At 37.0% G+C, this 27,156-nt stretch overlaps 1 protein-coding gene across 1 annotated transcript in view; it reads right to left on the bottom strand.

The window, feature by feature from the left end:
• LOC129234956 (serine-enriched protein-like) overlaps window positions 1–22,662 on the bottom strand; it is a 36,428-nt gene extending 13,766 nt beyond the window's left edge. The window contains exons 1-4 of the mRNA XM_054868754.1: window positions 22,463–22,662; window positions 19,222–19,378; window positions 13,966–14,089; window positions 5,833–5,990 (exon numbers count right to left, since the gene is read on the bottom strand). Coding sequence (XP_054724729.1) covers window positions 5,833–5,990; window positions 13,966–14,089; window positions 19,222–19,378; window positions 22,463–22,662 — 639 coding nt within the window. The remainder of the gene's footprint in view (window positions 1–5,832; window positions 5,991–13,965; window positions 14,090–19,221; window positions 19,379–22,462) is intronic.
• Between the last annotated feature and the right edge of the window lie 4,494 nt (window positions 22,663–27,156).

The following is a 27,156-nucleotide window of genomic DNA, read 5'->3' as shown; positions in this document are numbered from 1 at the left end:
TTAATCCGAACCAAGCTAATAGAAATAATCTAGATTCATCTCGTTTTTAAACATTTTATTCATGTAATGCTATGCAGTTTTTCTTTTGAATTAAAATAAAATTACCTTCAGAAGGGTCCAATGGGACTAATGCTGCTTTGCAGACTGTACTTCGTTTTCTTCAGACGACATTAACTTTCTCTTTTTAACCGACTTCAAAAAGGAGGCGGTTATCAGTTCATACCGTATGTATGTTTTTTTTTTTTTTTTTGTCCACTCATAGCGTCTCACCTAGTGAACCGATTTTGATGATTCTTTTTTTAATGGATAGGGGATGGCTCAACTTAGGTCCCATTACTTTGTTTGACTATATTTGTTCTTTAGAAAAAAAGTTATGGGCAAAAAACAGTAAATTTTATGCAATTAAAATGATATTGTAGCGAAGTTCGCACTTTTCATCCGTGGATAACGGTGGCTATGTGGTAGAATTCTCGCTTCCCACACGAGCGGCTCGGGTTCAAATCCCGACTAGGACAAAGTGAATTTTACTAAAATTTCGTTTCTACTGTTTCCCGTATTTTCTCGAATGTTCTCTTAATTTCTGTATCTTTCCAAGTCTGGAAAGTTCCAGCACTTTCTCAAGTATTTGCTTCATTTGGCTTTCACATTGTCTTCGCTATCTTCATCTACGCGACAATATGAAACTCATTGTTATAAAAGTTTGGTGCCATATAACAGTAGCATTAATAGTAATTGTAATGATAATTTTGAATAAAGGCTTTTCTAAAGCAATACAGTGATATAGAACCGAACTTCTTACGAGGTAACTTCTTACTTTTACTGATATATCTACATTTACACTAAAAAGAATGAAAAAAAAAAAAAAAAAAAAAAATAGAACCGACTTCAAAATTGCTCTAAAAAGTGAAAAATAATTTTATTCTTTAAACACCATCGATAACACTTTCAAACATAATTTTTGAAGTTGGCGCAAAAACAAAACGTAAAATCCATTGTAACCATGCTTCGTTCATATTTTTATCAAAAAATCATCCAAAGTTAGGAACGAAACATTTATATCGCTACTTAAATATGCTGTCATCAATGCGTAATGCATGTGGTAGTGAAGAAACTGGACCTGGTAAAATTTATACTTGTAGTTGAGTTATGGCTGTGAATGATTTTATCGATCGTTTTTGCGCGAACTTCAAAAATTATGTTTAAAAGTATTATCGATGGTGTTTAAAGAATAAAATTATTTTTCACTTTTTAGAGCAATTTTGAAGTCGGTTCTATTTTTTTTCAAAAATTTTTTTAGAGCAATCCTTTTCGTCATTTTAATTTTTTTCTTTGGGTTGAAAAAGCTTGTTATCGGTCTTCCTCGCTTCATTTATGCTACAATTTTCACTTGAAATGTACTATTTTAAACAGACTGCACGTTTCAAAAAGAATACGCAGTAAATACTGGCTGAAAAATCAATGTGATTGAAATGGATACTCTGGTTAGCAAAGGTCGTTTTGACTATGACCTATGGCACACACGAGACCAGACCAAGAAAAACCTCTATCGTCTAAAACTCCGGTTATGCTATCATTTTCGGATTCCAAACCCAATGATCTTTAAAGCAGCAAACAAAAACATTTTCTTCAACTCAGAAACAGAGGAATTTTCTTCAAGAGCTGAGGAGGCAGTGGAAAAAAGGGAGAAATGCGTTCCACGAATTAGGCTTTCCATGAAGATTAACCAAAGGACAGTCGTTTCGCGCACTTTCTTGGAAGAAGAGTAAAGGGGTGAAATTCACAGGTGTGACATGTTAAGATGAACATTTTAAGTTCATGGTTAAAGGTCATTCAAGTTAAAAGCCATTTTGCTCTGTTATCTGGATTAGTACTGTTCTGTGGTTGCTCTCTTTCTTAAAATTGTGATTACTTAGAAAGCCAAAACGGTAGGAGTGAAAAGAAAGTAAGTTTTTTTTTGAAGTAATGAAAAAAGGAAATTCGTAGAATACTGGCCAAGTTAAATTTGCTGCAATTGATAACCTCAAGAGGATAAATAATGAATCAAAAAAAAAAAAAAAAAAATCTGGGACCAAAAAGCAATAAAAGACTTTTTCTTGAAAAAGATATGCTTAAAGTTTCTTTTACTGTCAAAATGATTCCTTAAACTCGCAATAAAGCACTTAATAATGTAATAATAAAAAAAATACCTAACAAAACCAATAAAGAGGAATTTTAATCAAGAGCCCATATTGTCTTTAGTATTGATTTCAAATTTTCACTATCATGTTTCAAATTTCTATAAAAAGTTTCTTAAAGCTCCCGTATTTCAAAACCTGTTTATATCGATTTTTTTCTCTAATGTGAAATTCGAAATATACAGATTCGACTGTATGCAATATTCCCACTGCGCGGCTCATAAAATTAAACATATTTAACAAGTTGCAGAATCTATGACAAAGAAATGCTGCATATACGTGGATTTAACAAACCAATCTCATTTCTAAAGCGAAGTGTCAAATTTCACTCAATTATCAAAAAATTGTCGCAGCAGAGGGAGGCGTCTTTATGCTTGAGGGTCACACATGGAGAGATTTTCAATGGCATTGGGGGGGGGAGCAAAGTGATTTTTTGACCTTTATTACTCAGAAAAAAGTCGTTTTGATTTTTTTTCTTTTTCTTCTTTTTTTTTCTTTCTGTTCCCTCTTTTTCCCTTTTTTTTGAGACTAACGTTTCGGGGGGGGGGGACAACCCCCCCCCTTAGCTACGCCCCTGAAATTCCTCTTGCAATTCACAAGATTTAGAAACCGAAATGGGTATCTATCCTAACCTGTTGAACCTTTTTTTCTATATCTGGTCTACCACAATGCAAAAAAGCTTGACAACTATTGATATCTGCTTGAATTTCATCAATGTTAGACAAGTGCCATATTAGGGACAAAGATGCTGCTCATTTATTAACAGCCTATGTAGATGCAGTAAATTTGAATCCAAATAACCTTATAATCAATCGTACATCCCTTAAGAGAGCAAGAGACAATCTTCGAGATGTAAAATCAGATTTCATGAATTTAAATTTAGATTTTTTAGTTATTCCCTGGGATACAAAGCTACATCCAGATGTAACTGGAAAAAAAAAAAAACGCCGATAGGCTTACCATGATAGCTTCAGGTCCCAATGTTGAACAGCTACTCAGAATTTCTGAGATATTTCTTCAGTTGTATATGATATCTTAGATGATTGCTCTTTATTGCTAACTGTTCAAGCTGTAGTGTTTTATACAGCGGCTTACAATACCGGCCGTATAAATTGTGCATGTAATTTTTTTAGAGAAAAAGCTGAACGGTGATATATTGCATTTGTATTACTACCATCATGCACTTGAAATCGTACTGCAGAGTGTCTTTAAAGTCCTTTCTTAGTTCTAGACTCGATATTCCATTATTTAAGCGCTTCAAAATTCAAAAAGTACACATACCACTTAAATTCTAAAAGAAGAATTTGATGACATATTATTGTTCGTAGAAAGCGGAATTAAGAAATATTACAGAGAATTCTCATAACGTGTAATAATATTTCTTGGTGAAGTCCTCCCTCCTACAGGGATATGTTTTCGGCAACCTGGAGCTTATCTGTGAGCCAGATGGGTGGCAAAAAGAATTTATTGTTTGAATATTTATATATTTAGGAAACTATTTAAATTGACTTTACATGAAGAGAATGCCCGTAAATTCTGTTTTACAGTTAAATGTTGTATGAAGATACAGTTTTTCGCAGCAACCCATTCTAGGCCTTTTAAATTAATGTAAAGTCTAGTGTCTAAAAAACCTGCAGCGTACAAAATGATAACAAACATGCAGCAGAAGCAGTGATTGAAAAATTCATAAATCACCTATGGGACTTAGGGGATGAAATAGTAGCTTTGTCCGTATTGGATGAAGGAATACTCTTTGAAGATAGGATAAGACTACTTCAAAAAAATTCTTGCTGAATAGGAAGACGTGTCTGATGACTGTATAAAAAATTTCAGGTAACAGTAGATGATTTGGAATACTTTCTTAGTAAAGATCTTCCTCTTTATAGAATCAATTACAAGTCAATAAAACTGTTTGATAAGTTACAAACACCAAAAGATGTTTTCCTATTTGATCTTGATTCATGGCAAAATGAAGGAAGCTATTTAAAGGGAAGAGATATCGTTAAAATGCTGAAAGTTGTGAATGATACAACTGAAAGAGGAGCACAATTAATCGGAGAATTTCACAATCAATTTACCAAATATGAGTCACAAAAGCAATTTAGTATTTTACAGACCGTCCAAGACTATCGGGAAAAAATGCACACGATTGAGATACATTGAGAAAAGCGTACGATTAAGGTAAAGTTTCTAAAGCACTATTTCATTCTTATTCAATGTAAAATCTTTAAACGATATGAAGTAATTAAAAAGATTAATTTTAGTGCTACCTCGCTGTAAAAAAATATTTTGCAAACATAGGAGAAACGATGAACGGGGTCTGAAGTAAAAGCTCGAAGATTTGTAAGAAAATTATCAAAAGTGCTAAAGTTCAACGTCCTAGGGGCATGTGTTATTATTGACCGATCGAGTTCAAATTTTGCACCGAATACTTTTTATTATAGTGTCACAAAACTAAGGGGCGTCACTTGTTGAATTCCGAAAAAAAAAAATTCCCATATAAATAAGGACCACCCTAATATACATATATATATATATATATATATATATATATATATATATATATATATATATATATATATATATATATATATATATATATATATATATATATATATATATATATATATATATATATATTTAAATGTTTAATCCGTATCCGTATTTTGATCTGTATTTATCTACTACCGCGGATCTACTTTTTTAACGATCCGGCACATCACTACACAATCCCTGATTTGTCCCAATATTGGTTTTTGCTATTGTTATGTTATTCTTCCTTTTGGATTTCTCGGCATCCTTCAAAAAAGTGAGACTAAGTTCTCTATTCACTGTTTGTAAAGGTGTTCTCGGCTCTGTTATTTCGTCGGTCGGGGTAAGTCGGGTGGAATGGGTCAGCGCTGCATTTATGCTGAAACAAAATGCGAAAAAATACTTCTAGCCTGTCCAGAAGCAGCTTTACATTCTTGCTCCTGTATCCTACATTTACCAAACTATCTAGAAATAAGCTTACTCCCTCTCAATTTTGACGGAGATTTCTTTAAAGAGTAAATCATAGCCTTGATTATATTTTCGCCGTAGATGACATTTTTTGAAGAAACAGTGCCATTACCCTAACGGGAATACCTTCCGTAGCAAATTCTACATTTGGGTAGTTGATTTGGGTAAAAACATTTTGAGATCCGTATCCGCGGATCTTGCCACTAATGATCCGTATCCGCGGATCTACTTTTTTAACGATCCGGCACATCACTACACAATCCCTGATTTGTCCCAAATCTAGCATATCTGGGATGACTTGAGACGGTAAATTGGACAGCCAATGAGTTATATCGAATTAGTGGTGTGTTTACAGTAACTGTGGTATGCCATGACGTAGGACATTATGTCAGGTGCATTTCGGCTATAAAGGAAACCGAACAGAAGTCAGCTTGAAATGGTCTTCATGTGTCTAATTTTGTATGCTGGACTAAATATTGAAAATTTTAAACGGAATTGGACAACAGTGACGATTTGACAATTATAACGTTTCTTCAGTCTGAAACACAGTAAAGGACGAACAACATTTTTCTTACTATATGAGTAACTTTGTTGGACATACAGAGACAACAGGCCTCGAACTCTTTTTTTTATTTTTAGAAGGAATGAGGTAACTCACCTTCTGAACGAGAGACTTTGTGCATTTGTACTGGATGTACTTCTCTGCGGAGGCGAGTAAAGCACACACCGTGTCCACGTTGATGCAGGCCTGCACAAATCCCAGACACGCCTTGCGCAGCTCTTCCAGGCCGTAGTAGTCAGCTGCGTTCATCAAACCTGCAGAAAGACACTCTGTCAGTAGGACATAAAAAGTGAAACTAAATCTGGGAATTACAGAACGATAATACATACTATACGGAAGAGAGTCCTTCAGGGGCTCCCCGATGGGAGGTCACTGTGACCTCCCAATAATTTCCTTGTTCGACAACTTTTGTCTGACGATTCGTTAAAATTATCATCATTCGGCAGAGTTTGGAGTTCTATTCGGCAAATAGAGACTTTCCGCCCTCCCAAAAATTTTGAAAATCGCGGGGGCCTTGAAGCAACTCTTCATGTGTATTAGTATTAAGTTACCACCCCTAAGGCAGGGCTAAGGCGGAAGTAAATGCGATGTACCGACAACCCAGTTATCTTATCCGGAGACTACAGTTTCGTCCTTGTTATAGCCACATGTATTCATATGCATTTTTAATTATCAAGATAATTTTTTCACTCTAAGGTTAGAAGTAGCGTGCTACAAATAGTGAAATTACTGTAGTCGCTACATTTTTTCGTAGTTTGTAGTGTAGCGTACTACTTAAAAAAGAAATAGCCAAGCGAGTAACCTTTTGCGATTCTTTTCTTTCAATCTTCAACCTTGATTTTGTCCTCTTTGAAAAATGAGTGTAAATTGTACACTCTAGAAAAACTCATCTCTCCTAAAAGTAGCGACTACATTTCAAAAGTAATTTACAGTCACTACATTTTGATAAAATTAGCTTTAGTTGTAATTCACTACAGTTTGACCATCGATTACATGGAAAGGCTAATATCCGGTTTATAGGCGGAAATGGACGTATCTATTAGTTTATAGGAGTGTTAATTGGTTTGTTTCAGATGTGCACTTTTGCATCTCTATTATTTAGCCTTAGTTTTGTAAAAATGAAAATTTGCTCGCAGCAACATTTTTTTAAACTAAAGTAGATTTGATCTCTATTCTCACGGCAAAAATTAATTGATTTATTTATTCACAACAAAGTTTTGAGCTTACCATTTTGCTTTTACGTTCCTGAACGAAATGAAAATATTTTCTTTTCTTTTTGTTGTTTCTACGGTAACTATCTTTGTTTCCCCTTACTTCATTTCTGAGAATGCAATAAATGAAGAAGGCACTAGTGACATTATAAAACTCGTGTATCAATATACCATCGCTATTTTCCCATCTTCCCTGCTAGATTGAATCATATGGAATCGTCTTTACTTGGCAGATTGCCAGATTACATACAATCCGTGGTCAAACAGTACATTTGGGGTAGTAACAGTAACTCTAGTTATAGTTAACTACAAATAAAATGTTTTTCCAGTTACTGGTCTCTTTTACATACACAAAGTGTTCCGTTTTAATCTGCGAGACCTTTTTTTTTTTGCAACAGTTAGTCCTAGATGTATACTTCCAGTTGCAAAAATGTTGCAGAGTTAAGATATTGAAGGTTTGAAGTGAAAATGAAAATAAGTCTAAAAATACAAAACTTAACTTTTTATACGGGCCCCAGGTTCCGTAACAGGGAAGTTATCTCCATTGAAAAATAATTCCAACACAAAAAGTTTGAAATTAGTACGACGAATATTCACCGTGTTATGAAACGCAGCGTTTGACTTAAACCTCTTATCACTCACCGTCAATAAAACTTTTTGGGGGAAAATATAGTGGTTAACAAGTGTTAAAAATTATATGTTTGCACAGAGTGTGGTTTTTCAACTTGTTCCAGGTTTTGTAGCGTGTTTTTGCTTATCATGGCATAACATTTGCTTTTATTTTTGAATAGCAATGAAAAATATACATACCTTGTTTTTCTTACTTTGACAACCTGTCATTTTTCTGAAAGCGCGATAAATTCCAATCTCATCTTCTGTATGGTCCCTTAAAACTTTGAACTGGAATATTTAATTGAGTTTTGGTCGGGTAAATGTCTTCTTTTATTTTTTGTCAGTAATAGTTTTCAATAAAGATTATTTCTCCAAATATTAGGGGACCTAAGGTCCGTATAATAAAAAAATATTAAATAAAAACAACAAACCCGACTGCGTAAAAACAAAAACAAAAAAAAAAAAAAAAAAAAACTAAAAAGAAAAATGTATTATAAACCCAGTAGTTTAAAATGCTATTAAGTACTATTGAATAACTACACCATTGAAATAGTTTTATGATCGTACACCCAGTAGTTTAAAATGTTATTAGGTACTACTGAATAACTACACAATTGAAACAGTTTTATAATCGTCAAGATAAGACAAATCATAAATTCAAAAGCAGAATAGAAGCATCAACAGTCGGGGCCGATTCAAATTTGATGGGGTTCCTTGATTCATAAAGGAATGGGCCCCGACTGTTGATCATTCTATTCTGCTTTTGAATTTATGATTTGTCTTATCTGTGTACGATTATAAAACTATTTCAATGGTGTAGTTATTCAGTAGTACTTAATAACATTCTAAACTACTGAGCTTATACATTTTTCTTTTTAAGTGTTTTTGGTTTTTACGCAGTCGAGTGTTTTGTTTTTATTTATTATTTTTTTATTCCACACTTTTTAGTTAATTTTTGTTGACTTAGTTATTGTGATTATAAGACGGTACATTTTGCAATCTGATTTGATCATTGAGAGAGTTTGTAGTATTTTTAAACTAAGTAACTTGCGGTTGTCTAAACTACTGATAACTTGTCCCTCTAGGGACATAACTCGGCTTAAAGCTACATGTGCTTAACCTTCACCAAAAATGCGTGAACTTAAGTTAACCATAGCACAGCTTTATAAACGGCCTGTATAACTCATGATGACGCGAGCAAAGAAATATCGTCAGTCAAATCTTTCTCGCAAAACTAAAACAGCCTGTCAAGAAAATACACGTCGTGAAACTCAGCCCCCTGAATCACGACAAAAACAAATGCAACACGTTAGAGATAAAAATCGAATTAGTAGACTTTCCTTTTTTTTTTTTTTTTTGTGCTTATTGCACGGGTTTGTTTTGATGAGGACTACAATCTCAGTGTCTTGCCTCCCTTACGCATGATATTTTTTTTATTACAGTACAGAATACATATAAACAGCACATGAAAGAATTTACACCAGAAAAAGCGGAAAGTACATCCGGAGCCAGGGTGGGAGTCGAACCCACCGCCTCAAGTGTGAGAAGCAATCGCTTAGAACACTCAACCACTGTGGCCCCAATCAGTAAACTTTTAGTAAACGAAAAATTCTGGCAATTAAAGCTACCTGCATTTGTCGCACGCTGTGTCGATCCTGAACTGACAAAATGGCAACTTGTTGTTAATATGGTGAGTTTTGATTACTGTCATATGTTTAGTGACACCCCACAAATCGACTGATGTAAGAATTACCAAAATTGGCCAAGGTGTTTAGCCCCTACAACGCCACATAGGAGCAAACATACATACATAGGCTTATAAACACATTACCCTCCTTTGCGTCGCGCACGCGCACTCGGGTAAAAAGTTAAATTTCGAATTTTTTTAATCATTTTTATTTTTGCTTCAAACTTTCAATATCTTAACTCTGCATCTGATTTTGAACATTTTTGCAACTGGAAGTACACATCTGGGCAAAATCTTTGTTGTTGCAGTTATGTCTAACACAGTTTGTGCATACAGTTGAGCACTTCAGTCCACTTTCAGACTTTTCAAACATTCACTATATCCAATGAACCTCTCAGAGCAAGCACAAGATACACTCCTGTTTGTGAAAATTGCAACACCATGAAAGAAGCATCATAGTTGAATGAAATTTAATACACAGTTGAGTGATAATAGTACAAATAAATGATTACATTTTCAAACCAAACAAACAATAAAAAAAGTTAGAAATTAGTATAGTGTGTGGCTATCACGCGCCGCAATAAGAGCTGCTACACGACGCGGCATGGAGTGAAACAAAGTTTGAATATCTGCCTGCGGAAGAGTATTCCTTATTGTTTGTATGCGCAACCAAAGTTCGGCTGTCGAAGCAACAGGACGAGGATCACGAGCAAGACGCCGCCCAACGAAATCCCACACATGTTCAATCGGTGACATATCCTTGGAATATGCAGGCCAAGGAAGAAGCTGTACCTGCTGCGAATCAAGATAGGATTTGATAGTCCTGGCGACATGTGGACGGGCATTATCCTGCTGGAATACAGCCGCTGGCAATCCTTGCAGGAAAGGAGTAGCTTGAGGCTGTAAAACTTCGTTTATGTATCGGGTACTGTTCAAACTGCCCACAATTCGTAGCAATTGTGATCGTCCATGATATGCTATGGCACCCCAGACCATAACTCCGGGTGTTCGTCCACTGTGGCGTTCGATAATGTACTCCGGAATGTGCCGTTCACCGGCATAGCGCCTGACACGAATTCGGCCATCTTGGTGCCACAAATTGAAGCGGGATTCGTCGGAAAAGACGACCTGCTGTCAATCAGCACGCCAGCTCCTATGCACATTGGCCCATTGTAGCCGCAGACGGCGATGGTTTTGCGCGAGAGGAATCCTGTATAAAGGAATCCTTGCGCGCAGCCCACGCTGCAGCAGATGTCTCTGAATTGATGAAGCAAACAATGAAACACCTGTAGCTGTTAACCATTGTGCTGCCAATTGTCTAGAAGATGCTGTGCTGTCCGCCAGCACCATACGCACCAGGTGTCTGTCATCGTGAGCTGACGTCACATTTCGGGGTCCTCTCCCGGATTTCCGAGCTGTCCGACCCTCGTCCGTCCACCGCTTCCAAATACGCATGATTGTGCTGCTGTTACGCTGCACACGAACGGCTACTGCAAGATAAAACAATGCAGCTTCACGAAGGCCGATGATTCTGCTCCGTTCAAACTCCGAAATTTGCTCCAATTTCGCTTTCTTTCGAAGAAGAGGCATAAGAAAGATTCAGTTAACGTTTACTCTAGCATGTAACCACCGATAATCATACACGCCTCGCTACAGCCGTCTATTTATATTCGGTTCGATCCGCCGTTCAGAGGGCGCTGCTCAGCATACGCATGCGCTACCCGTCTGCAATTCTAATCATTTGCATACCATGCCCTACTTTACATTTCCTGCAATTTTCAGCTCACTCGCGTAAGTTCTTAGTTGTTTTGCAATTTTCACAAACAGGAGTGTATGAGCCACAGAGGGATCGGCTGTTGAAATAGGACGCAGATGATATTTCTGTGGTGCTTTCCCCTTCTTTCTACCCATCAAAAATGTTACTAACTTTCTCATACTTGCAAGTGACATATGCAATGCACTGCATTGCTGGCATATTTCCTTGAAGCTTGCAAATCATTACCGAAAAAAAAAAAAAAAAGATGGAGAAAGTATCTACCATCTATAACAGGGGTTCCCAACCCCACAAAGGGGTCACGAAGCATTAATTAAGGGGTCGCGATATTATCCCTTTCCTTTAAAAATGCATCATTGCATAGTTTAAAAAATAAAATACATGGGGGGGGGGAATAGCATCATTTCAGAGTATCATCAATACTTGAGCGCAATCGCGAATTCAGGAGAAGAACTATAGAGTTACAGTCAGCAACCCCCCCCCCCCCTACTCTCATGCCAGAGTACTCGACCCTCCAACGTCTTCTCAGGTTATCTTGAACTTTGGTTTCGGGACTTCAAGCTCTACAAATTTCCGCAAAAGAGTCCCGAATTTACTCTCTCTAACATCACCCAAACCCGTCTAAAATTCCGTTTTTGGAACTGCAATTTCGAATCATTTCTATGCAAGGTGCTCTGAACCCCGATTCATATCCTGAAAGATGTTCTGTAGTTCCGTTTTTAAGACTTAATTTTGGAAATATTCTGGAAAAAAAAACCCAGAACCCCATACTCCATCCCGTCCGCTTACTTGATCAAAAATAGCCAAGAAATGGGTTTTTAGGATTTTAATCTCGGAAAAAATTCCAGGGGAGTGCCTGCTGTCCTCCTTCACATATTTAGAGAACATATAAAATCTAGCTTTTAGGGCTAAAATTGCAAAACCATAACAGGTGAGTGTCTTCTAACATTTCCCCTTGTCATCAAAGATAACCTACGTACCATTCTTTTTTTTTCTTTTTTCTTTTCTTTTTTTTTTTGAACTTAAATTGCGAAAAAATTTCTTGGGAGTACTCCCCATCCTCTCTTACACCGCACTATTAAACTTCGTCTAATATTTCGTTTTTTGAATTTCAACTCCGAAAAAATACCAGGAGATATTTTACATCCTGCATTACATTAATACTCCAAATACAAACTGTTTTCCCTAATGTTCGCAAAGATGGCCTATAATTGCGTCTTTAGGTTGTCAAATTCAAAAAAATTCCGGGGAAAGGAATCCCGTTCCGAATCCCTTTTCTTCCCGTAATTTCAACAAAGACGGTCTACAACTGAGCCTAACTATGACATATCATTTTCATTTTCGAAAAATTAGAGAGCATCCCTTCTCTCCCCCCCCCCCTCCTTCCTTGTATTGGTCATTGCTCTCATCAAGTCTTCTTCTACCGTTGAATCACTACAGGTTCTGCTGGACCACCTAAATTTGTATCTGCGTTGGATCGTTGGGTAGCTGATTTAACACCTCTGTCAAAAAAAATTTATCGCATAATGTACTCAAAAGTTTTAGATAGTGTTGCAAGTATATGTGCGCATGTTTAGCATAATTCATATAACTAGCTGCGTAAAAGAGAGGCAGCTTGGTGTTTGCAAATGAGAACTCCCACCGACTTAGAGGGTGCAGCATTGCCCGTCTCACTATTAGCAATTTTGGTTTATCTCCCCTTACGGTGGTGGCAAAAGATTGTAGAAAAGTAGAAATAAATTAATTAAGAAAGAGGGAAACTTCAGTCAATTCGGATTTTTTTTGGGCTGCGCAGGGATTTAGTTTTAGATATCTCTCCAGCGCTCTAAACAGTTAAATAACTCCAGTCACAACTAAATTAATTACTGAGCTCGCTTTTGATCATTTCATGATGAGCCTTCTGACATTACTACATCATTGTGTGGCATTTTGTATTTCGGAAAAGTTTGAAATCAGTGAAATTTTTTGTGAACTTCACTGCGATTGTTGATTTTAGAATGCAAATTGCAGGGTTCTCCCCCTCCCCCCCCCAAGCGATGTCTCCCACCCCTCAAGCATTACCGAGTTCCCTTTCAGAATAAAAGCACTCAAAAGAGAAAGAAATACCCTTTGAAAAAACTACCTTAAAATTCCAATGACGCAATCTGTGCTATGGACCCCCCCCCCCCCCCGCCTGTGCCCCCTGGTTAATTAGAATTTTTATCCATTAGAGTTTTATATTTTACTATTATAGAGTTTGGTGTTTGCGATTTGGAGGAAATTTTTCAAGTAATAGAAAATATTTTTTTTTTTTTTAAATAGGATTATTTTGTCCCCCTCCCTTTCCCCCCAAACCCGACGCACAAAATGCTGGGACTTTTCACCCGTTCTTACTGGCAGGGTAAGAAGTAATTTGCAACAGGTTTAAAGTTTTTCTTTTGTTTGTTTGGATGTTTGGGTTTGGTCATTTTTTGGCCTAATTTTACTGTACTATGAACTACTAAACGGTGTTGTAACTAAAGGGATAAAGTAATTCATTGTAAATTACAGAAAAAAAAAATGATTGATTTCACTAAGAAAAGGCTAACACAAGCTCTGAAAGTCCAAAAAAGGTTGTTCCATCAGCAAGACGCGTTCTAGAAAGAAAACCCTTTGAGCATTTTCATAGCTACTATATGTGTTAAATGGCTTCACTGCCAATAAATTGCCTAAGGAATGTTTAGACGCCTCAAGCTGCTGAGAACAATTTGTATAGGTTTGAAGGTGTAAAATTCTGGTTGAAGATCGAGTTTGCAGAGAATTCTTGCACGCGGCACCATAATGGAATGGATGTCTGCTTTATTCTAAATGATTAGTGAAATCAATCATGTCTTTGGTAATTCACGTTTTATATTTATAAAGAAATATGTTATATATCTATATGTGTGTGTGTCTGTGTTCGAAACTTTTTGATTACGGGGACTCACCGAGCAAGGTCCTGGCCTGTAGGGTAACACAACCGGTGTGGATGTACTCGATGAGCTGCCGGAAGACATCCGGTTCGAATTCCTCTACGATCAGAGTCTGGTGACCCACCCCGGGTCCTGGAATCTACGCATAGAAAAAAGAAACATGAGTATTAGCTCACACCGATATTACACGTAAGGATGTGGTAGGGGGGACATCGTCCGCTTGTTGAGGATATTGTGCAGAACAATGTGAATATTGCGTATGCTGCTTGGCGGCTACTTATCACATATATGTATGAATGGATTAGCCAAGAAAGCATTAAAAACATCTCAAACTATTGCAAAAACATTAGTTAATAAGTCTTGGGGGCACCTTTCGGAAGTAAAATAACCTGAATACGTCTAGAAATTGAGCCTTACTACTAAGGGACGGTTGTTGTGATGACCAGAGGACATGTGTGATTTCTTGTTCCTCAGACCAAGTCTGAACAAGTTTAGTTCTATGAATTGGACTATCATTACTCAAGAAAATGATATCTCTTGATAAGAATAATGTGTACACCTGGTTGGCTAAAATGTTTATATACTCTGTTGAAATTATTCAGTTTAGGTTTATGGTAAGGCCTTCAGAAAGCCTACGAGATCTCTAATCAAATCAGAACAGAGTTGCCACAGAGTTAAATTAAAAAATTACGATCTTTGATCTGGGTGCTATGCAAGTGCAGTCGTTCTCTAGTCACAAATAAGTTTCGTGACAACTAGATGCTCTCTGTTTGTATCTCAGAGTGAAGATGGGTAGAGACTGAATTCCACTTTGAAATAGGGAGGAAGCTGCCGTGAGCACAGGTCACGTGGGGAGCATCAGACGTTTAGCTCCTTGGCGCCCTAAATTTATTAGCGAGTGTTGCATGCGATACGTTGCAAATTTTAATCTTTCCGCTTCTTGAAATCTTTTACGGTTACTTGTAAGGGGCCATTCATTAATTACATAAGGGTCCCGAGGGGAAGAGGATTAGAAAAATCTCTACATATCCTTACTTCGGGGGGGGGGGGAGCAAACTCATTCATACGTAATATTTTCCAAGTCGATATTTTATATTAGAAATCAGGCGGTCAAGTGGTTTTCAGGGAACAAATTTCATTTGCGTCTAGAAGGAAAAAACGTATGAGGATTAGCTGTTTTTAGCTTGTTTTATAAAGAATGAATAGTGTAAAATATAATAATAGAATTACACTATGTATGATATGTTCGATTTACAATTAATATCGCATTATATAATGTATTTGAAAAATGAAAAATGCTTGATGAACGTCAAAAAGGAAGTTTCAGTGTAACTGATACTTTTCTAACTACATTTTTTGTTTTGAAAAGCGAAATGGGGGTCTTACGTAAGAATTGGGGGTTGGGTTTGAAAAATCTAACGTTCCCCTCCATGGAGGGTAGAGGGGGGGGAGGTCAAAAATTTCCAAAATCAGCCTTAGGTAATTAATGAATGGCCTTACAACGTATAAACACAGTTTGCTGCAGGCATAATCCAGGAACGGCAAATAGGAAAATAAATTTTCCACTTGTTCCATATCAGTTTCTAAAAAGTTTCAAAAAATTGCAATTGATGCATATGACTTTATCAGAAAGCATTCATAATGTCTAATGCAAATACTACAATAGAATATTGAGAGAGTATTTCATTTAAAATAAAGCACACGATTGCAATATTTACCGTCTAAATTTTATTTAGAACAAAAAACCAGAAACAAGGACTTCCTGATTATCAGAAATAAACTATACAAATTATTTGTTTTTAATTATTTGACTACACAAACCAGAATCATAAATCCATAAGCTTGGAAGTGACCATCCCTCCAAGAGCACCGCCTCAAATTCCACGTAGTCCCCCCCCCCCCAAAAAAAGAGCCAGTTAAAATAACCTTCAGCTAAAAATTGCATTAGCTTAGTTTGTGCAATTCCCCCTGCCCTCCTTCTCGTGGACACCTTGAATCACTAATGATAATTCATACAAAAAAGAAAAAAGTCACCAATGTGTACAATTTTGCTTACAGTTTCACTGACCCTTAAATAGTAAACTGAATTGTATTTCCCTACGAATAGCATTCATCCGACGATGTAATATTAGTATAAAGCTTAATTCAAATCCCAACTTGAATTGAGGCAGTGAAAAGCAAAGAGATGTATGTGAACATTTTCAAGTTTTGAGTAAAATACGTTTTAAGATAACGTCTTAGGTAGGCTTTCATTAAATATTTTGAATAAATCACACTGTACAGCATTACCTACCAGGGCTACTTATTCTATTTCTTGCGGCAAAACAAACGAGAGGTGCCTCTTCTATTTGTACTGGTTATCTCCAAATTTTTAATTTTGCCACTTCTTTGCTTCTCACTGCCTCAATTAGCTTTATGGAAAAAAACTTAATGAGGTCACAGGCATCTGTAAAGATACGAACATCTATATTAAGTATTTTATGAGATAAAAGAGCGCAAATGCCCAGTTCAAGTTGTTAATTTTGGTAATGTCTGCAGATATCTTTTTAATACTTGAGTCATTTTTCACTGAATTGTGTTTCTTTTAGGTGTGACAATCCGTTTGATAATTTTCCCTGCATTCTGCGCACACAAGCAACTTGTTTTCGCTTTACTGCCGAGGGTAGTTTTGGGATTGGATAAGACTTCTGAAGAATCTTTGTAGATATTTCTTTACTAATGGATATTTGTCTGAAAGTTGATGGATTTGTGGAGACAGAACTGATGTGGCAGCACTTTCAAGAGAAATGTCAGGAGTAGCTACTTCAATTAAATCAGATATAGCAAAAAAATGATCTGGAATAGCGTTAGGATTGAGAAGGAATATTCCTCAAGCTTTAAAACTGATGTAGCTTTTCCCACGGCATTCCATAAGGTTTTTGAGCTTCATTTTTCGATATTTCTCCTTTTTTTTCAATAGCCAGAATAAAGTTATCTTCACGCCACTGCCCCATAATAACTGTATGCTTCCTCGCGTATTTTTGTTGCTTTCTTAAAAAAAAAAAAAAAAAAAAAAAAAAAAAAAAAAAACACACTCCTTTATTACACGTTTGAAAAATTTGGCATCTCCCCTCATTATGTGGGAGGGATGCCACATAGGTATACAATACGTAAGTAGCAGCATATAAGGTAAACGCACCAGTAGCGGCCACTTTAATGTTTATAGTTGAAAAATAAGGACTCCAGGTCTCCCAATGGATTCAAATTTGCATAAGGTAGAGCTCAGGCTATATTGTAGTGAGCAGTTCAAGGAGGAGTAGGGAAATCATGGAAAATTGTTATCAACTATTCAGTTTGGTCGTCTTGATTGTTCATGTTTTTTCAGCTGTCTTCTAACGCTTCTCCATAACGAGGTATGTAAACATCGTGATCGTGTTGTATTATGAATAGAACAATGTTCAAAAATAATATTTTTAGAGCTGTAACCATGTTATGAAATGTGAAAGATCATGTTTGGAACGTTTTCAACTCAAAATAGTTGTTTTCTTGGCCGAAAGTTTATATGGCCACTACTAGTACCAAAAAACTTGGGTGACTCAAAAGTGGCCACCGAGTGGCCACTACTGAATCAGGAAGGTTTTTCATAAATGAACTCGATTTTCATTTCAATAGGTTGTAATCTCTTTACATAATAACGAGCCTCATTTCTGATATAGTATTATTGTGTGATCTAGTAGTGGCCACCTGGTGGCCACATCTAAACAACAATATGGCCACTAATGACTCACGTACAGCCACTGGTGTATCAAATTTGAGGTTTGGAGAAAAATTTAACAAACTGACATTCTGGCATTTTCTAAAAATTGGATTAATAAGAAAGAGTAGTGCAATAATATGCTCATTGAATTTCAAATGTGGTAGTTAATATTGTAGGCCCACAATATTATTCCATAGTGGTGCACTTGGTGGCCACTACTCGGTGGCCAAACTCATACGCTCCCACAGTTTTTGACCTTGCGATGGCCCTGCATTCGTTTTATTGCTCTTTTTTTCTTCCATTTAAAAAAAAACCCCGTAAACTTGCAAGATTGTGCACATATGGGTGGGGGGGGGGGGAGGTCGATTTACCCCTGAGCTATGGGCCGGTTTTGTGTAATCGCTCGGACCGTTTTAACGGTCCAGTCTGGCCCTGTCTACAAGGTCAAGGGCAAGCGCGGATCTAGAGGGTCATGATAGTCCAAAAACCCATGAGATCCATGAGAGGACATCATAGCAGCTAAGAAAGATTCGCTATTATTTCAGCTAAGTCGCGCTGACTTTGGCAAGAAACAAGTTGCGAAAGTGCGCAAAATTGTTGCAGAAGCTAAACATTATAGATTCATTTCATGCCACGTGACCTGGTGGTCCCCATCCAACTGTCTCCGATTTTGAAAACGTTTTATTAAGATGATCTTTTGAAACTAACCTATGCAAATTTTCAGCTTCCAAGACACAAATCATGAGGATCTGGGATACCTCAAAAAGTAGAAAAAAGTGGGCTCCAAAATGGCCCCCTATGGGGGAATCGTGCTGAACATGGCAATTCGTTTCAAAAAGCTGACCCGCCATTTTGAAACACTTATTTTTTTATTAATCCTAGAATTTTTAGAAGCTGAAAATTTGCCAATGTGAGTTTCAAAGGCATGTCTACACCCTTATAAAATTTCGTTCAAATCAGAGATGGTCGGTGGAGACGACGATGTTGCTTGACATGGAATGACTCAGTTTTGACGTATTTTTTGCTACCTGTTTCCTGCCAAAGCCAGCGCGACTCAGCTTATATAATAGCGAACCTTTTTTACCTGCTGTGATGTGCTTACGCAGAAAAACTTTCGGCCTTTATACTATGGTCTGGCGCTCACGAGCTCTTGATCTATGACTCATGATCCCCCTTAAAGTAAACAAATTCTGCCTAAATTTTTGTGAGACTTCATTTGGATAAATTATTGGCGGAGAGCCCCATATCCTCTTTCTGTGTCCGAATACTGAACTTATGATTTCCTCTTCCGGTAATGACACTCTCCAAAATCAGAAACTTGGAGAGAGTCGTTTCATATATGACCTGTGTTTGTATATCATCATAAACTTGTAACGAAACGGTCCTTTGAAACTCGATGAGTCTTTTAGACAAACTCTGTACTTTGAATTAAATTTTGATTGTTTTAATGAATAGATAACTAATTGAAGGCATAAAAGGTTGATACTTAACCATTATACCAATAAAAATAGAAATAGGAAATGAAACTGATGTACCTGCTGAAAAGGGATGTTGAGAATGGGTTCGGAGCTCCTCTTGAGGAACATCTTGAGCTTGGTCTCTCGCGTGGACTCGCGTTTTGACTTGGGGGTCGAGGTCTCTGGCCTGGCGGGCGTCTGCTGCTGCGCTCCGTACAGGATTTTGTGGAACACCCTGCAAAGAAAGTCACGGAATCAAAAGTTGTGCCTTTTTTTCATCTGATATAGTCAATAAATGGTAGTTTGAAGTTTCGCGAAACAGACAGTCATCTGAATTCATCACGTTCTGCGTAAAGCGAAAAGGATAAAACTTATGAATGTTTTTTGTTGATCAACAATAAAAATTGCATTCAAATTATAATTAAACTATGTTGAGAGATATAATACAGGTTGTGGCAAGATAACTTTCTTACTTCAAATCTCATTAAAACCCATTTCATGAATCAGAACATTTTTTTTTATCATTGTAGGTGAAGTTTGTTTTCCGCAATTTTGAACATCAAGTCTGGTAGGGGAAACCTCCTATTGTCTATGCATTGGATAAGTTGATTTCTGCCCTTTCTCATGACCCCATCAAACATATAAGTGAACGTTGGCACTCTCTGCCCGTTTGTTAACCTTTAGGCTTTGTAGCGTTCTTGGACGGTTCTCATACGCGAGATACCAAAACACCCCCCCCCCCAAAAAAAAAAGCAAAAGGCCAAATCAGCGGAGTGGACAGGACATCCCAAATCGCCTCTTATTGGGATAAGGGGAATTGGGAAGTACTCCCTCAAGCCAGGGGCAGATACATACAGACTATTAGTTTAGGGTGGGGGAGGGAGTCATGCTGAAGAATGACTCCCCCCCCCCTCCCAATTGAAAAATTTCTGAAACTGATTTGATGCCAATAAAAAGCCCCAAACCGGCCAAGAATAAGGCACCAAATCTATATATATAATTCTCTTACGTGCCGGCAAATGAAGGGGTAAATTTCTAAACCTCTGTTGGCAACACTTCGCCGATAAATCATGTAAACAAACTTCTACGTTGTTTTGAAATCTTGAATCACAGAATACTCAACGAACTTTTTTTTTTTTTGAGATGAGTTTGAGTCGGGCTGTGGCCCATTTCAACCTTAATCAGCAAAGAAAAGCTCAAAGAAGGCAGGAAACCGTTCTTGAATCCAATTTAAGACGAGCCATTTCCAGAGTTGTATTCTCTGATTCGCTGCCGATAATTTTTAGCGGCTGGGGAATTTTCAGTCAGCAGTTCCTTCAACAGATCAGGTGCGTCACACAATGCCGGTAACCGCACCTTTCCGTCATGGCAACATTTAGTATATTTATTTGCAGTATTACGCTCTTTCTGCCAATAAAGAGCACCACAAAATTCGCATTCTTCACACATTGCTCCACAATCATGTTCATCGGCAATGTTGTTTTGAACGCGTAGGCGCTTTGAGCGTCGTCTATTCTCTGCTTCAGTACGACAGTTCAGTTCAAAATGAATAACCGAGAAAGAATTTACTTTATTCCTTTTATTCTCAGCTGAAAGGTTTCGCCAAATTTGTTTAGGGTTATAGTAGTTTTAGTATTGTGCAAGCAAAGTAGCCTTGGCGAGTTTTCGCGTTTTTAGTTAAACCATTTTTTGTTCGTGACGTGGCAAGGATTCAGAATAACAACAAGAAGGACAAACGTTTGAGAAAATATGTTTGGTGCTCTCTGAGCCTGTTTTTAGTCATGGCCAGCTCTATGTGGCATTATCAAGAACAAGATCTTTTGAAGCAGTGTCAGTTGTGGCTCCCAAACGGGACATTTTTAATTGTGTATATGAGGAAGTTTTCTCAGATTAGAATATATAAGAGTGTAAATATGTAAATATATATAAGAGTGTAAATAATGTAAATACATCCCTCGGGGGAGCCTGTAACCCCTAGAGGGCGCGTCCCCAGGTGGCGGATAGGGGAATGCCTTCATTGGTTTTCCAATGGGTGGTAGAAGGGAAATAAAATACCTTCCGCGGACCAACAGGTAGAAGTGCAATCTCTCCAAAGCAATGACAGACACTTTTGTATCTATAATGGTAAAGTTGTGCACATTGCCAAGGCAGTCATCTTACATACAGCAAAGTTAAACTGTCGAAAATCTGGCTAAAGCAGACAAATTAACATTATGAACGTAATTTTCATATTGGTTAAATGGATGGTGACCTAAATGCAATTACCAACTTTAATTTTTACGGAAAATTTTAGCTAGGCTAATGTATTGGCATACAGCGAGCGAGCGAAGCGAGCATGGATCGCGAAGCGATCCACAGGGAACTGCGTAAGCAGTTCCGGGGGTTGGCGAGCGATAGCGAGCAGGGGGCGATAGCCCCCTAGTAAGGTATAAACGTCACTAATTACTTTCATAAGCCATGAAAAGAAGTTGTTTTTCAAATACTTACTTTCAAAAATAATTCATTAACTGAAAAGATTACTGAAATGGTTTACATTTTATTCATAAAATGTTTGAATACAATGTGGGCGGATGATGCTGAGAGAGAATATAAATCGAAAAGATATTGAACTTGTAACTGGAAAGTCGTGGATTCGATGCTTGTCGATCGAAGGTATTCAGATATGCGCTAATAGTGAATTGTGCACATTAAATCTGTCGGGATCGCAAGGTCCTTTAAGTTTCATCCCACATTCATCCCTCGGAAAGTGTTCAATCAGATCCATTTCTGGATCAAAAAACGGAGCTGTCTTCAGGGCCCCATTCAACCGCTTAAACCACGTGTAATGGTAGTCACGGATATAACCTTGGAGTGGAGTGTGGTGTTGTTCCTGAAGTCTCATTTGTCGGGGGAACTCCCCGACTTCTAAAACAGATGAACCATAAAAATGGTAGGTGCAGGGGACTTTGGGGAGTTATGTCATGTAGTGTGATATGAAGAAAGTATAAACTTTAAGAATAGTGCATTAATTTTACACGAAGTAGCTGAACCCCCAGTGCTAAGAGCTGCTGCTTCCTATTCCTATGAGAAAAAATAGAAGCTTTGCAAGGCCACGCCAAATCAGCAGAAAAAAAGTTGATTCATGTTTTTGGTTTTATGGAGAGAATACATGCAAAAGATAACGAAGAAGCTACGAATGCTTGAAACTGTGATGTCATCCCCTTCGTGCCACTCATTGTGCAAAAATTTTTGAGAGCGCAGAGAAAGAACTTTAGTTGATCAACGCTGTTAGAATTGCTTTATGTAATACGCGTTTCATTTCAGACATAGTATCACCCACCTGCTTCTGGCGGCAAGGACGGCTTTGACGGCGCAGACTGGCTCTCTGGTGTCCCCGACCAGGAAGGTGACGTCACAGAGCTCCGGCATTGAGGCCAGGAACTTGAGGTCTTCAGCTAGCCCCGTCTTGTTCTCGAACACGGAGCAGTCTCCACCCTCTTCCTCCTCCTCTTCATCGGCCGCGCCCACCGACGATGACATGCCACTCGACGATGCCACTGGACGAAGAAACAGAAGTAAATTATCCGAGTGCAAAAGCTGGAGTGAAAAGCATTTAAAAAGATTTTTGACAAATAGTAATATTAACATGAAGCCAGGTAAATGTGTGTGGCTAAGCCCTTTTTTCATTTCCTCCTCATAGGCCACCCTTACAGAAGATGAAATGGCGATAGACAATGCCGTTGCACAAATGAGTGGAAAAACAGTTACAGTGTCCATTGTCTTTGAAGTGATACGAAGGTCGGTTCGACTGATGTGCTACATTACCTCGAGATATTACATTTGGCAAGTCGTTATAAATTAACGTACGTCTGTAATCATTGCTTCAAGAAACTTGAAGGTCTTAGACGGAATCGAACTATTGAAGAGTTTGAAATAAATTAGTTTGCATAAAAAGTTGATTGTGTTACCTAATTCTGAGTTTGACTTGAAGATCTTCGATGGAATCAAACTATTGAAGATGAGGCGGACTGCAGCGCCACCTTCAATCAGTTGAGACGCAACTAGCTTGTAACTCGCATGCGCTTGATGCGATGTCTGTTGTTATTGTTGTTATGCGGTGTGAATTGTAAATAAAGTGTTGTTGTGAAACATGTAGTAAACAATCCGCCACAAAGAGTTTAAAATAACTTGGTTGACATAAAAACTAGATGGTTATGTTACCTAATTCTGAATTTCTCTGGGAAATGCATCTCTACATAGTATAAAATGAAGTCTTCAAAAGCGACTGTGTGTGAACGCGCAAAACCCGAGAACTACCCGGCCGATTTCTCCGACATTTTCACAGTTTACTTCTTTAAGTCTGGAAAAGGTTTGCAGGCCGGTTCGAAAGAAAATCGATAAATAGTTCTTTTTTTTAATTCCAATTTAGGCCCAATTTTCACATAAATCCCGAATATGGCGGTGAAAAATTACTTGCATAATGCCCATTTTAACTTATTCTGTTTTGGGGCTGTCCATAAATTATATTAGTCAAATTCTTTGCGAAGCATTTTACCCATTTCCCCCAGCGTTTCAGAGTCACGTTTACCTTGTCCCTCTCTTCACATTTGACAGTTTTTCATTAGCAAATGTTTATCAAAAATTGCGCGATATCACACTTCATGTTATTTTCTCTGCTTCTCACAAACTGTCGCAATTTTAGGAACCCTGCTCGTCCCTCAAACATGACGTCATTTGCAGACGGACCCTTAAATTACAACTCATTTATTTAAATAAAAAATTACAGCGTTAAACCAAAGCTTAAAGGCAAAATGCCACAAAAAAAGATTAACTTTTACCTTGAAAATGGATTTTTCTAGGTTATAAAGGGAAAACAAGTCTATAAATTTTGTACCTCAGAGCTAGACTGACTTCCAAAAATTGCGATTTCCCGTTTATTAATGCATTGTATGCAGAAGCTTGTTCCGCATCCAGCCACGAAAACGTAGTTCTTAAAAAAAATCCTTTTCAATTTTTTATCAGGGTAAAAAGAGCGCGCGTCCCATCCTTAGTATGCGTCAGAAAAAAAGTTTTTCCTCTCTTTTGTAAAATTACCATAATGTGGCTTAAGTCATTCTGATTCTGAGGTACAGAATTTATCGAACATCCACACATTTTGATATTGAGGAAATATTATTACTAATAAAGTGTTGAACAAAATTAAAAAAAATGCCGAATTGGTGTATCTTCCCCACAAAAGAGAAGATTGATATTTTGAAAGAAGTTGATATCTTAACACATTGGAATACTCAATTTTTAATCAACGTCAACATTGTCATTTAAAAATATGGAAGTTAAATTGCTTAATATATTTTGTGTCTGTTTATTGTAGTTACTTCTTTAATAAACAGGGCAATTTATGAGTCTTATTTAATACTCTATGCCGTAGTATAGTTGTATCATTCATTTATGTTTTTTGATGACAATGACAACATATCCCTTAACCCAAAAAGTTACCTCACAGCATAAAAACTTGAAAAAATCCGCCAGAGAGATTTGGAAAAGTAAAGTATAGCTGAAACTAAGACTCTAAACAAGAAAAACTCTGGAATTCTCAGCAACAGATAAAGAGAGAGAGATTGCAGACTCAATTCACAGGGCTCGGTTGCATGGCTTTCATTACGGAAGATGAAGAGAAATTAAAAGTTGCAGGAGGTTAAGAAAAAGGTTTACCCAGTTGCAGGTACTTCTTACAAATATTATTAAACTAGCCGCCTGCGGCGACCAGCTGGTCCGCCTTTTAACTCCATTCGCCTTTTTGCGCCAGGGTTGGCACCTTCGACGGCTGCTTGGAAAATTTAGCGACGGTATTAATCAATGTTTTTCTCTATATTATCAATATTATCATTCGTCTTTTTACGCCAATGTTGCCGCCTTCGGCGGCTGTTTAAATAAACTTTGTGGCGGTATCAATCAATCTATATCTATCTATATCATTAGTAGTTTGAATAAAATATTTTCTAGATCTATCTCCAGTTCCGTTGTTTGGAATATTATTATAGGAGGGGGAGGGGAGACACAAACGGCGTACTCTTCATGCAAATTTTGTCGAAAAATAACAAAACGCACTTCCACTTTTATGTGAAAGCATTGTTTTTTCGAAGTCATGGTGTGTGTGTGTGTGTGTGTGTGTGTGTGTGAGGGGGGGGGGCATTGACACCTCGTTGAAGTTCCTTAAATGACGGGCATGCCTCTTTCTTTGCTGTCCATTTACAGTATCGACCTCTATATTTGTTTATCTATCTATACGATCTATGCATATCTATATCTGACAGTAATTAACAAACTTTTTTTATTTATATAAGTATTAATTCGAAAAAGACATTTTTTGTCCACTAAATCTCAATCTCTGTGTCTACCTAATGCCGCCTTCGGTGGCTATCTACCTTTACGATCTATCTCTAAGTTTTCTTATCCATCTCTATTTATTTTAACTTCCCCGCTCATTTCCTAATAAAAACGAAGATCACTCAAAAAACCGCTTTTTTTATTTAAATAGAGCAAAAAAAAAATTATCTCCAAAATTTCCTGTATTGTGCAAAAAGTAACGAAGTAAAGTAAGTGACGAAGAAAAAAAAATCTCGCTGTTTTTATTGAATTAAATGCGCACATCAATGAAATGTAATGTAATATAGATACAGCAAAAGGTCCAACTTGGGGGGAGGGAATGGAAAAAGAAATAAATGCAATCCCTAAATTAAACAAAAAAAGGTAAGAAAAAAGCAAGCGCTGCCGGAAAAACACGTGGTCATCACGTCATAAAATGTAGAAGTAAGCTATATAGCAAAAAAGAAATTAACATTGTTTCCGATTAACATTCCGTCGTAAATATCGAATCAAAATCCAAGAAGTGACGTCAGAAGCGTAAAAGATTGAAGAACGCCTTTTTCGACCGATGCGTAGAAAGACATGATGTGTTCAGCATTTAAAAAATTGTAAACAAAAAACTATTGCGTATTTTTAAAAACTTCTTTCTTCTGAAGAGGGCGAAATCTTTTTACTATTACCAACTTAAATTTTAGAAATGAGGCTGTGATACTTCTCACAGGATGATATTAGAAAAATTTAAAACCCGGGAAAAAATGCAAATTGAAGATTTTTTCAAAAATTCATAAAAAATACAAAAATTCCTCTATCTTCAAAATTTTTTCATTCATTGTATTTAAAATTAAATTTCCAACACTACAGTACAAAAAATATTTGTGTGGTGCGATTGGTTTGGGGTCTGTGAGGTAAAAAGTACTAAAAAGTGCAAAAAAACACATAAAACATTAAATAACTTTTTTCCAACTAAAATATCAAAAATCGAAGCCCGAGGTGCACATCTTCGGAAGAAACTGTACCTGTATACCAAATTTCATCTTTCTAGGCCTTACCGTTTTCCCGGGAAGCGCGCCACACACACACACACACACACAAACATCTTATTTTATTATATGTATAGATGTGTTGGAAAGTTTACGAAATTTTATTATTGTATAATGGAATGAGCTCAGACTTCCAAAGATAGCTTGCTGTTCATGCGAGAGAAGAAGGAGCGAATGTTGAGAGAATGGAATGCACCAAAAAGTTTTGGAAGTGACCGAAAATTTAGGATCCTTTACTTTAAGAATGATGTTATTTTAATAAAATTATTCAACCTCCAAAAGTAATTAAAATATGACTGTTCTCCGTCGATAATTGCCGAGACAATAGCTAGGTATGCACACACATTAAAAAAAATAACGATTTTCCTCAAAACAACAACGTGTGACTCAAACTTCGTGTAAAATGTATTTTTCTTTCAAATGAATATTTTTCTCTATGAGCACACTTCTTTCTTTGGCTCTAGTTAGTTCTACAATGATTTTAAATAGGGAAAATCACTTCGGACCAAAGCAACCCAAACGCAAGAGTAACATTGGCCCAAATGAAAAACAATAATAAAGGGTAAAAATGCTTGGAAATCAACTGATCACTATTCAAAAATTAAATTAAGAGATGTCTAGATGTGTA

The sequence above is a fragment of the Uloborus diversus genome, chromosome 1 (genome assembly GCF_026930045.1).
Source record: "Uloborus diversus isolate 005 chromosome 1, Udiv.v.3.1, whole genome shotgun sequence".
NCBI classification, from domain to species: domain Eukaryota; kingdom Metazoa; phylum Arthropoda; class Arachnida; order Araneae; family Uloboridae; genus Uloborus; species Uloborus diversus.
Note: the sequence above shows the minus strand (reverse complement) of the source record. Positions and strands in the feature narration are given on the sequence as shown.